This window comes from Quercus robur, chromosome 8 (genome assembly GCF_932294415.1).
Source record: "Quercus robur chromosome 8, dhQueRobu3.1, whole genome shotgun sequence".
In the NCBI taxonomy this organism is placed as follows: Eukaryota; Viridiplantae; Streptophyta; class Magnoliopsida; order Fagales; family Fagaceae; genus Quercus; species Quercus robur.
The window spans coordinates 66,777,930-66,791,593 of NC_065541.1; the positions used below are offsets into that span (position 1 = coordinate 66,777,930).

At 36.5% G+C, this 13,664-nt stretch overlaps 1 protein-coding gene and 1 non-coding gene across 2 annotated transcripts; both read right to left on the reverse strand.

Annotated features, from left to right (window-relative positions):
- Positions 1-1,303: 1,303 nt before the first annotated feature.
- LOC126698006 (small nucleolar RNA R71) lies at positions 1,304-1,407 on the reverse strand. The gene has a single exon (XR_007646368.1). It is a non-coding gene; the product is annotated as a small nucleolar RNA R71 (small nucleolar RNA).
- A 5,794-nt stretch (positions 1,408-7,201) lies between these two features.
- LOC126696672 (uncharacterized) lies at positions 7,202-7,660 on the reverse strand. The gene has a single exon (XM_050393358.1). The coding sequence runs from the start codon at positions 7,658-7,660 to the stop codon at positions 7,202-7,204; it is 459 nt and encodes a 152-aa protein (XP_050249315.1).
- Between the last annotated feature and the right edge of the window lie 6,004 nt (positions 7,661-13,664).

Sequence of the window (13,664 nt, forward strand, 5' to 3'; positions counted from 1 at the left end):
GTTTATTAGATCGCTTGTTTTCTAATTAACTACGACTAAGGAGAGATAGGAAAATTGTTCCAATGGTGAATATTCAAAATCTGAATTGATATATACTTGCATCAATGATCAGTTGTAAAATTCCGATGGTGGATGTTGACTTAGACGAAGGTTTGTTCTTTTGATTAATTTCAATACTTTAATTTGAATTGTTCCTTAGTTTTTTTTTTTTTTTTTAATTGTTTTCATTATACTCCACCCCCTCCCCCCCCTTCTCATTGTTCACGTAGTATAAAACTAGGCTAGATACTCTTCGTGGGAACGATCCTTACTCGCACTACTACATATATTTTTAGGAGTATAGGTTTTATTTTTGGTTGCCTGTGACAGCAAACCAAATTTTGGCGTCGTTGCCGGGGAGTGATTCTAGTTGATTTTTTTTTTTTTTTTTTTTTTTTTTTTTGCTTCTTGTGAACCTTATTTCATTCTTGAAATTTTCAAAAAAAAAAAAATCGTTAGTTTTTGATAGTTACGGTTTTGGCAGAATTCTGATTGCAGTAGAACTAGGCCTTGCTAGTATAGTTTTCTGAAGGTAAATGACGTTCTGAGCAAGACTAATTAATCCTATGGATTACTAGCCCCACCCTTCCGAGGCCAGATTCCACTGTTTTCTAGGGTTTTTAGGCGTTTTTTGTGTTTTAGCGTAGAATTTTGATTTATTTTCATTACTCTAGATTTTTCCTGGTTTTTTTTTCATGGTTTATTAAAGTTTCCTTGATTGTTTATGACTGTAACTCAATCTTCTAATCAAGGTGATTTGCAATACGATCCAGAAATAGAGAGAACTTTGCGCAAGTTAAGGAGGGAAGCCAGGAAAAATTCTGAAGAGCACAATCTAGCTCTTGATTCCCTGTTTGCTAGCGATTTTGATTTAGAAGAGGACGAAGTCATGGCTGAAAATCAAACTTTGAAAGAGCTTGCTGCCCCTGATTTGAATCAACAACCCTTATGCATAACATTCCCTACTTTAGATGTTACTACTACTTTTGAATTAAAATCTGGACTAATACATCTCTTGCCCACTTTTCATGGCCTTGCAGGTAAAGATCCTCACAAGCATCTAAAGGAGTTGCATGTGGTATGCACGAGTATGAAGCCCACGGGGGTGACTGAAGATCAAATTAAATTAAGAGCCTTTCCGTTTTCTTTGAAGGATTCGACTAAGGATTGGCTCTATTTTCTACCCTCCGGGAGTATTAAAACATGGAACGAGATGAAGAGGTTGTTTTTGGAGAAATATTTCCCAACTTCAAGGGCAGCCAACATTTGAAAAGAAATTTGTGGTGTAAGGCAGCACAATGGAGAGTCCCTACATGAATATTGGGAGCGTTTCAAGAAATTATGTGCAAGCTACCCCCATCATCAAATTAGTGAGCAGCTACTTATCCAGTATTTCTATGAGGGCCTTCTACCCACTGATAGGAGCATGATTGATGCAGCTAGTGAAGGAGCTTTGGTGGATAAAACTCCCGAGGCCGCGAGAAACTTGATTGCAAATATGGCGGCCAATTCTCAACAATTTGGCACTAGGCTTAACCCTCCATCTAAGCATGTTAAATATTTCCTTCCTTGAACAGCAAATTGCGAGTCTAACTTCTCTTGTTCGTTAAATGGCTGTAGGTATTATGCAAACGGTGAAGGCTTGTGGGATTTGTTCGGTAGTAGGATATCCAACCGATATGTGCCCAACTCTTCAAGAGGAGCCCATTGAGCAAGTGATCCTGGACAACCGCAAAGGAAGTATGATCCCTATTCAAGCACGTATAACCTGGGATGGAGGGATCACCCCAATCTTAGCCATGGGAATCCACAAGTAAATCAGCCCACGATTCAAAACCACCCAATTTGCCAGCAATATAAGCAGCCATACCCCCCTTGACAACAACCGGGCCAAACTTCTAATTCTGGTATGTCTTTAGAAGATATTGTTAAGTCTCTTGCCACTAATACTTTGCAATTTCAATAAGAGACGAAACAATTTTAACAAGAGGCAAGGGCCAATATTCAAAGTTTGGATAATCAGTTAGGCCAGATGGCAGCTACAATTAGTCGGCTAGAGGCACAAAGTTCAGGGAAATTACCCTCTCAAACGGTAATAAATCCAAGATAAAATGCAAGTGCAATCATTTTGAGAAGTGGTAAAGAGGTTGAGATTCCAATAAAGGCAGCCCCTGCATCGTTGAAGCATGAAAAGGAACAAAATGTCGTTCCAGACAAGAATGTTCCCAATGATGATGAAGTACCTAAGCGTAAGTTTCCGCCTCTTTCTGATTATAAACCAATATCTCCGTTTCCTCAGGCTTTAGCTGAATCAAGAAAATATGAGCAAAATAAAGATTTATATGAGACTTTTCGTAGATGCGAGGTAAATATTTCACTTTTAGATGCCATTAAACAAGTACCTCGTTATGTTAAATTCCTGAAAGAACTGTGTACAATTAAGAGGAAACAGAAACTTAAAGGATGTGAGAAGATTTTGTTTAACACTTAGAAAAATGACATGAAGTATTAATTTACCTAAAGCATGTGATCCGAGGAGCCAGACATGACTAAGGCTCTGTTTAACACTTAGAAAAATGACATGAGGTATTAATTTACCCAAAGCATGTAGTCCGAGGAGTCAGGCATAACTAAGGTTTTGTTTAACACTTAGAAAAATGATATAAAGTATTAATTTACCCAAAGTATGTGGTCCCAGAAGCCAAACATAACTAAGATTCTGTTTAACACTTAGAAAAATGACATGAAATATTAATTTACCCAAAGTATGTGGTCCAAAGAGCCAGACATAACTAAGGTTCTATTTAACACTTAAAAAAATGATATGAAATATTAATTTACCCAAAGTATGTGGTCCGATGAGCTAAGCATAACTAAGGTTCTGTTTAATACTTAGGCAAATAAGAAGTATAACGCATAATGTAATGAACAAAAATATGGCAGAAAAGACTTTCATAAATAATAATACATTCGTAGGTTATTTACATTCCAAGGGCGTGATACTACATTTTCATCTAGATCTTCGAGATAATATGCACCTATTCCAACCACCGAGGTGATGCGATATGACCCTTTCCAGTTAGGCCCTAACTTTCCCCATGCTGGGTTCTTTGCAGTGTCCAAAACCTTTCTTAATACCAAGTCTCTAGGTCCTAATGGCCTCAACCTCAAGTTGGCATCGTGCCCTTACTTGAGCTTATGTTGATAATACGCCAATTGAACTATGACATTTTCTCTTCGCTCTTCAATTAGATCTAAACTCTTCTCTAATTGCCTATCATTGTTGTCCGAAATGAAAGAACTCATCCTCAATGTTGGGAATCCAGTCTCCAAAGGAATCACAGCTTCGGCTCCATAAGTCATTGAGAAGGGGGTCTCCCTTGTTAACCTACAAGGTGTGGTCTGATATGTCCAAAAGACGTGTGACAACTCTTCTACCCATTTTCTCTTTGCATCGTCAAATCTCTTCTTGAGTCTATTCACTATAACTTTATTGACAACCTCGGCCTGTCCATTCCCCTGTGGATAAGCCGGGGTGGAATACCTATTTGTAATGCCTAGGTCACAATAGTACCTTCTGAAAGCTTTGTTATCAAACTGAAGGCCATTATCTGAGATGAAGGTATGAGGAATCCCAAACTGGGTGACAATATTTTTCCAAACAAACCTCTTGGCATCCACATCCCGGATATTTGTCAATGGTTCAGTTTCAACCCACTTAGTGAAGTAATCCGTGCCAACTAGTAGCCATCTTTTTACATGTTCGGCCACCAATATCCCTGAGTGAGAGCTCTGTGAGATAAGGATCTGCTTCTTGTGTGGCTTCCACAGATCCTTTCATGTAACTCCTTCAGGAGTAGCTCTGATGCCTTAGGGTGTATGCATAACAAATATAGCCCAGAAAAAGAGCGTTTATACAACTTTTGGTCCTCGGACAGCCAAAACCAAGAAGCCTTTCTTCGCACTTTGTTAGCCTCAAACTTCCCCTCGGGTAAGATATCCTCCTTAAGAAATAGCACTATAAAGTCCATCTAGCTAGGTCTCACTCTGATTTGATGAATATGGATCATCTTTCCCTTCATCTCAGTAGGTTTGCACAAGTCTTCAACAATGATAACCCGAGATAAGCCCTGTGTCGAAGAGGTTGCAAGAGTGGCCAGAGAATCAACATGTGTGTTTCCACTCCTTGGGATTTACAGTAAGCTGAAAGACTCAAACCCTGATTGTAAGTGCCTAACCTGATTTAAATATTCTTGCATTTTCACATCCTTAGCCTTTAACTCTCCCTTTACTTGGCATACCACCAACCTTGAGTCTGAGAATATCTCCACTACTCTTCCTCCCATTTTCTGAACCATGGTCATCCCTACCAATAGAGCCTCATATTCAGCCTCATTATTTGTAACTGAGAAACCCAATCTTAAGGATTTTTCAACAGTAATCTTCTTTGGGGATATTAAAACTAGCCCTACTCCAGATCCTCTTTGATTCGCAACACCATCAACGTATACCCTCCAAGATAAAGGTTCTTGCAAGGAGACCATGTCAACTGATTTTCCATCCATGTCCTGCTTCTCTATCTCCTTTTCTAATGGGGGTTCAGCAAATTTGGCCACCAAATCTGCAAGGACCTGGCCCTTAATAGAGGTGCGAGGCATACACTTGATATCAAAAGCCCCTAGGATTGTACCCTACTTGGCAATCCTTCTCGTGTAATCAGCACTCTAAAGCAGTGATCGAAGTGGAAGTTGGGTTAAAACAACAACTATGTGGGATTGAAAGTAATGAGGGAGTTTACGTGTAACGTGTACTACTACCAAAGTAGCCTTCTCTAGTGGTAAATAATGAACTTCTGCTTCATGCAAAGACTTGCTCATATAGTAAACTGGTCTCTGCACGCCATTGTCAACTTGTATCAGCACCAAGCTTACAGCATAGGAAGCCACGACAATGAAAGCAAACAAGACCTCATCCACCTCGGGCCTGGATATAACAGGTAGCTGAGAAAGGTATTCCTTAAACTACTAAAAGGCCAAGGCACACTTCTCGGTCCATTCAAATCCCTTCCATTTATTCAACAACTAGAAGAAAGGACTACACTTGTCCGCAGACCAAGAGATAAACCGATTCAAGGCAGCAGTCATTCATGTTAATTTCTGGACTTCTTTGGGATTCTGAGGTGGCTGTAAACTATTAATTGCGTTAACCTGATCAGGGTTGACCTAAATTCCACGATGAGTGACCATATAGCCTAAAAAATTTCCTGATCCCACGCCGAAGGAGCATTTGGAAGCATTTAGGCACAATTTGTGTCTCCTTAGTATTCCAAAAATACTGCTGAGGTCTCCTACACTTTTGGATAGCACCTTACTCTTCACCACCATATCATCTATATAAACCTCAATATTTTTGCCTAATTATGGTTCAAACATCCTGGACATCATCCTCTGATAGGTAGACCCTGCATTTTTCAATTCAAATGGCATCACCTTGTAATGGTAATTTCCAGTAGGAGTGACAAAAGCTATCTTTTCCTAATCACCCAAAGCTAGTGGCATTTGATGGTATCCCTGGAAGGCATTCAAAAAGCTCATCTGAGGATAGCCTACAGTTGCATCCACTACCTGATCTATCTGAGGCATGGGGAAAGGGTCCTTTGGACAGGCCTTGTTCAAGTCTATGAAGTCTACACATACTCACCACTTTCCATTCTTCTTCTTCACCACTAGAGTATTGGCTATCCATTCGGGGTAAAACACCTCTTTAATAGCCCCGGCCTGCTTAAGTTTGATCACCTCGTCCTTGACATCATCAGAATGCTCTTTAGATGAACGCCGAGGTGGTTGCTTTTTGGGAATGACGGACGGATTGACATTCAAATGATGGCAGATGAAGCTCGGATCCACCCCAAAAGCTTCATAAGCACTCCATGCGAACACGTTAATATTCCTCTTATGAAACACTATCAGCTCTTTCTTCTCTCAAGGAGACAGCTGAGCTCTGACCTGAAAGAACTTTTTCAAATCATCATCTACAACAATCTTCTCTAACTCCTCACACTTCGCCACTTCTAATGTCTCATCCATGGGTACCATCGGAGTCCTTGATTACTATAAACCCCTATCAGCAGAGGTCGATGACCCAACTTCAGGCTGATGCATGATTGCAACCACCAAGCACTGCCTAACCATGAACTGGCTCCCAACCAGCTCCTCAATCTGATCTCCGGACGAATATTTCACTTTCAAGTGGAGGGTGGAAGAAACAACCTCCAAAGCATGAAACCAAGGTCTTGCTACAATGGCAGTGTAGGGAGAATAAACATCCACTACAATGAAGTCCACCTCTGAACCTACGTACATGGGTAATCTAATCTAGCCCCTCGGAATAACAACATTCCCATAAAAGCCCAACAGAGGTGAATCATAACCTATCAAATCCTCAAGTTTCAAGTTTAGCCCCTTGTACAAATCAGGGTACATAATTTCTACCCTGCCCTGATCCACCAACACCCTCTTCACATCATTCCCCCCATCTTGAAGGTGACCACTAAGGCATCATCATGTGGCTGTATGGTGCCAATCTTGTCCTCATCCGAGAAACTCAACGCTGGTCGGATCTCTATCCTAGCCTTCTTCGGCTCAGATTTGGAGTCCTCAGCAGGTGACCGAGCTACAGACATCACCCTAGAGGGATGAGAGCCAGTTCTCCCTAGAGCAGCAAAGATAACATTAATCGTGCCCAAAGGGACTCTCGAAGAAGCATCTCCCCGAGGTCCCAATCCTAACTGGCCCCCTTGCCCACTGGGCTAAAGTAAAAATTGCTTTAACCTCCTTTCCTTGACCAGCTGTTCCAGATGATTTCACAAGGTTCTACAATCTTCTGTGGTGTGTCCTCTTTCTTGGTGGTATTGGCAATGGAGACTTTGATTGCGCTTCATAGAGTCTCCTCCCATCTTGTTTGGCCATTTAAAGTATGGCTCATTCTTAATTTTTTTTTAAACCTGATGCATCGGCTCATGAAACACTGTGCTGACCACCTGAGTAGCAATAAACCCAGACTACCAAGCAAAGTCTCTCCGGGGCTGGTTATTATTGTACCTGTCCGACCTGAAATCCCTCTTATCCTGAGAGATATCCTTCGCCTTTCTTTTCCCTTACTATTAGTCCTCCTCGACTCGCTTATACTCGTCAATATGGTCCATGAGCCGACGCACACTCCTTACGGGCTTCTTAGTTAACAACTTTCTTAAATCATGCTCGGCAGGTAGGCCGACCTTAAAAGTCCTTATGGCCACGTCATCAAAGTCCCCATCTATCTCATTGAACATCTCCCAGTATCTGTCTGAATACAATTTCAGGGTCTCCCCTTCTCGCATGGTCACAAACAACAAGGAATCTAAGGGCCAAGGAACTCTACTGCATGTAATAAAGCGAGATTCAAATGCCCAAGTGAATTCCTTAAAGGAATCAATAAAACCAACTCCCACACCATCAAACCACCTTATTGCCATAGGCCCCAAATTGGATGGGAATACCTTGCACATCAAGGTCTCATTCTTAAAGTGCACAGCCATTCTCTGGTTGAAGTGGTTCACATGCTCTACAGGGTGTTCGACCATTGTACATGGTGAAAATTGGCTGAGTGAACTGCCAAGGAAGTCTTCCTCCTTCAATCCTGCGTGTGAAAGGTGATCTGGAAATCTGGTTTAACGCTCTGCTCATAGCGTCGTTTCCCAAGCCTTTGCAAGATGAGCTATTATTTTTGCGCTTGCGATGGCTATCTTCATCACACGAGAAAGACTCACTGAGGGGAGTCCTTGATTTAGGCCTGTAGTTACCATCTCCATCATCATCAGAAGAAAAATCAGAATTGGAAGGAGTCCGTCTTCGTCGTTAGTATCGCAACCTCCTTTTCAACGATCAATCTCTAGTTGCATGACTCTGGTATTCTCCCCATAAGAGACGTGGCTCCCACCTTGAGACTGGCTACTACTAGTATGGGTGGTATGCACACTAACTTCCTAATCCCTTCTTCGCTCAAGATTGAGAAAATGACCTTAACGTTAGGACCCCATGGATACTTCCCGATTCGGACTTGAACCTACCATAATTGAATGTTAATCTCACTACAACACAAGAAATCCCCACAAACGGTGCCAATTGTAAGGATGCAATTTGGTTCCTAGGCCCAAAAGGTAAAAAGGATCTAGGCCCAAAGAGTCCAATACAATGAATTTCTAGAGAGTGGGTTCGAAAACTAGGCTCTAATGAGTTGGATAACAATTATAATGGATCCAAATGACAATAAAGTAAAGATAGACTGGTTTTATCAAAAGAAAATCTTCCTCGGCACAATCCGAGGAGATCAGTTCTTGAATATATATCTCTTGAATTTGATTACAAGCACAGTTCTTGTGGCTACAATATTTTTCTCTTAATTCTCTGATCCCCTTCCTTCAGGGTCTTCTTTCTATTTTATACTATCTTCCTTTTTTCATCTCTACCCTCCATGAGTAGATTAGATTGCTGATATTGATCCTTATCCATCAGCACATTCCTGAAGTTTTTGGGAGTAGCCGTATGGCTGAAAATTACTGTTCAAGTATCACTTCCTCATTAATGCGGCCAGAGAGTTAGCTATAGAGCATTCAATGCGGTGGTAACAATTTTCTCTTAGATATTTCATAACTTTCCTTTGTCCTGTGCTTTCATTATGTATATCCTTATCAATAGAACCTCCTAGAACGTTACTTCTGGACAGCAGACCACACCTTCTAACCTCTGCTTCGCTCAACCAAGGAAGCATCCCTCCTCGGACCACCTTCTCGGACCATCACGACCAAGCCCCTTTCTTTATTCATTAATGCCAACCTCCATAACAACGTTTACCCATCCTCGGACTACTAGGCGTCCTCAGACCGGGCCCCCGGCCCAATATATACTACTGGACCTATCATCCCTACACTTATAATCCACCTACTATAATATAAAATTTACATAAGAAAAAAAAAGTGAAAAAAAAAATTACCTAGTACTTTATTTCTTGAAAATAAAGTACCATACAAAAAGAAAATGAGAAAAAAAATAATAATAAATCGCTCCACAATCCATACTCTAAATACTAATTACTATCTTATATATTTGTAATTCATTTAATAATATAAAATTTACAAAAAAAAAAACAGGCTCACCTCCCCTTCAATACCCTCCTGTTTTCTCCATTTTTTAAATAGATGAAGGACACGTGTAAGTGAAGCAATCCAAAGGCCAAAAAAAAAAAAAAAAAAAAAACCCACAAAGCAACTTTTCTTTCATTCTCTCTCCATTATTCTCTCTTCGTCTCTCTCTATCTCTCAACTCTCTCTAGAACTCCAGAACTGAGCATTAAAGGTGTTTCTATTTCTCATTAACTTGTGACTTGCTCCTTCCTTCATCTTCTACACAAATACAAATTCCCTTTTGTTTGAATCTTATATTCAGTTTTTTAGGCTTCTGGGCATTATTACTTACAACGGAACCCCTTCATCTGTAAGAATACATAAATATATATATATATGTTTTTTTTTTTCATTTTTAGGTGAGTTTAAGCCAAGCTTTTGTATTTTCTTGAAACCCAAAACAACTATAGACTAGGATTTACCTGCTTTGATGTTCTTGTGGAACCATTTATGATTGAGTGGTAAGGTTTGGGTTCAATTTCCTTTCCCTGATCTTGTTGGAGATCCCATGGAATATTTCATCCAATGTCCGAATTTCGCCCTTTCTTCTTTGGCAAGCACCGATCTTCTCAAGTAAGGTCTTATCTTGGAGCGTTTGATGCTCAACTCTAAATAGAGCTAGACGGAGAGACTAATGGAGATAGTTGATTTTTTCAGTAATTGCTGTAATACTGGAGATTTGTGCACTGATTTGTGGATTTTTACCATCTTTGTGTAGAAGATAAAGGAAGGAACAAGACAATTTACTGAGAAATACTCAATTCTGGAGTTTTAGAGAGAGGAAGACAGAGAGAGAGTAAGTTGCTTTGTGGGTTCTTTTTTAGCCTTTGGATTGCTTCACTTACACGTGTCCTTCATCTATTTAAAAAATGGAGAAAATAGGAGGGTATTGAACGGGAGGTGAGCCTGTCCCAAAAAAAAATTACCCAGTACTTGATTTCTTAAAAGTAAAATATCATACAAAAAGAAAAAGAAAAGAAAAAGAAAAAATATATATAAAGATAAATCACTCCACAATCCACCCTCTAAATACTAATTACTATCTCAAATACTTATAATCCACTTAAAATAATATAAAATTTACAAAAGAAAAAAAAAATTACTTAGTACTTGATTTCTTGAAATAAAGTACCATACAAAAAGAAAGAAAGAAAAAAGATAAATCACTGTACAATCCACAATCTATATACTAATTAATATCTTAAATATTTATAATCCACTTAATAATATATAATTCACAAAAGAAAAAAAAAAGTAAAAAAAATTACCCAGTACTTGATTTCTTGAAAATAAAGTATCATACAAAAAGAAAAAAAAAAAAAAAAAAGATAAATCAATTCACAATCCACACTCTAAATGCTAATTACTATCTTAAATTTTGTAATTCATTTAATAATATAAAATTTACACACACACAAAAATGAAAAAAAAAATTACTCAGTATTTGATTTCTTGAAAATAAAGTACCATACAAAAAGAAAAGAAAAAATAATATATAAAGATAAATTACTCCATAGTCCACAGTCCACATTTTAAATACTAATTACTATCTTAAATATTTATAATCCACTTAATAATATAAAATTTAGGGAAAAAAAAGTGAAAAAAAAAATTACCGAGTAATTGATTTCTTGGAAATAAAGTACTATACCAAAAAAATAAATAAATCACTCCACAGTCCATACTCTAAATACTAATTACTACCTTAAATATTCATAATTCACTTAATAATATAAAATTTACAAAAGAAAAAAAAAAAAGGTGAAAAAAAAATTTTACACAGTACTTTATTTCTTGAAAGTAAAGTACCATACAAATAGAAAAAGAAGGGAAAAAAAAAAGATAAAGATAAATCATTACATAATCCACACTCTAAATACTAATTATTATCTCAAATATTTATAATCCACATAATAATATAAATTTTACAAAAGAAAAAAAAAGTGAAAAAAAAAATTATCCAGTACTTGATTTTTTGAAAGTAAAATACTATACAAAAAGAAAAAATTTGATAAAGATAAATCACTCCACATTTCTTACTCTAAATACTAATTACTATCTTAAATATTTATAATCCCCCTAATAATATAAAATTTACAAAAGAAATAAAAAAGAAAATCAAAATTTATCCCGTACTTGATTTTTTCAAAGTAAAGTACCATACCAAAAAAAAAAAAAATGGATATGTCACTCCACAATCCCACAATCTAAATACTAATTACTATCGTTCTACAATACCCCAAAAAATATGGAATACCGTAGAATGACCTCAATTTAGAAAATTGTTATCTTATATGGCGTATGCCATCTGGAGTATATAATACAAAGTCGTAGAAGTCTTCTCAAATTTTTTTTATTTAAAAAAAAAAAAAAAAAAAAGGTTGTAGATGAAAAATAATCAATATTTCATTATGAGCTGAGATCAAGTCCAAAACTGACCTTCAACTTTAAGTCAACCATGTGCATATCAAGTTACCAAGGATTCAATCAGAATATTTGATAATAAAAGATTTTACTAAAATAAACTAACTAGAACCCAAGTCAAGTTTCGAATTATATAAAAATAAAGTAAATAGCAAGACATATATGATATTTATATAATATCTAAAAGCTAAAACATAACATTTATTATTGTTATTCTTGTTAAGTCGAATCAGTGTCCATTCAATTCATTTTCATTGTAAAATCTATTATTATATAATTAAATGATTTGATTTAATTATTTTATCCAAATCTATTAGTACATAAAGTCATTTAACTATTTTTTAAATTAATATTAATCAAATAGTAAGATCTTTTCAGTAAGGCATCATAACGAATGTTTTCATTTAAATTTTTAATAGTAAAAAAAACATTTAAATGATATCGTTTACTAACTAAAAAATTTACAAAGTGACATGATTGGTTTACATCAACAACATAATAATAATAAAATTTCTAATTATTTGTTAGTGTACAAATTTTACTATATATAAGTCTTACAAATCTATATCTAGATAATATCTAAAAGTTGAAGCGTAACATTTATTATTACTACATTCCTGTTGAACCATATCAACATAGGATTTCAATCTATTTAATTACAATTTGGTACATCAACAACATAATAAACAAATTCTTAATTATTTTATTTTTATAGTGATATTATAGTTAGTACAAATTATACTACATATAAGTTTTACAAATCTATATAATATTTAAAAGCTAAAATGTAGTATTTATTGTTGTTATATTCCTTTTGAGTTACATCAATGTAGCATTTTGGTCAATTCAATCTATTTTGGTCCATTCGGTCCAATTCGGTTCTATTTGATCCTATTCGGTCCATTCGGCCTCTGTCTATTTTGGTCCTATTCGGTCCATTCTGTTCATTTCTCCTATTTGGTCCAATTTTGTGCATTGGGTTCTATTCGGTCCACTTTGGTCTAATTCGGTCCCATTTGGTCCTATTGGGTCTACTTTGTTCCACATTGGTCCTATTTCGCCCCACCTGGTCCTATTGGGTATACTTCAGTCCACATTGGTCCTATTCGGTCCATTCTATCCACTTCAGCCTTATTCGGTCCACATTGGTCTCTTCGGTCCACTTTAGTCCTATTCAATTCATTCAATCCACTTTGGTCTTATTCTGACCACTTTGGTCCTATTCGGTCCATTATGCCTACTTTGGTCTTATTCGGTCGACTTCAGTCCTATTCTGTCCACTTTGTTTCTATTCCGTCCACTTTGGTCCTATTCGGTCCACTTTGGTTCTTTTCGGTCTATTCGATCCAATTTGGACTTATTCGGTCCACATTGGTCCTATTCTGTTCACTTTGGTCCACTTTATTTCTATTCGGTCCATGCTGTCTACTTTGGTCTTATTCGGTCTACTTTGATCCTATTCAATCCACATTAGGTTCTATTCCGTCCATTCTATCCTATTCAGTCAACTTTGATCCTATTCGATCCATTTGGCCCACTTCGGTCCATTTTTGTGTAGTTACATACTACAAAAAGATAGGTTTGCACCAAAATATATATATCTAAAATTTTAAACATAACATTTATTTTTACTACGTTCATGTTGAGCCACATTAACGTATTTCAATCCAACTAAATTTAAGTCAATATTTTTCTAAACATGAAGTTATGAATATACAAATGTAATATTTAGGACAATTACTCAATTACTTTGATGTCATTACTTTTAAATAAATTACATGAGTTTGATTATATTTTCAAGCTAAATAAATAAACAAATATATATATATATATATATAAAATTTTATATAACTATCCATTGCAATGCACAAATAGTGACTAGTGTCTTTAAAAAAGACGTGCATTAAAACAAGCTTGTTCAAAGTATAAATTTAAATAAAATAAAATAATTTAAAAAAAAATCCAATTAAAGAATAGGAAA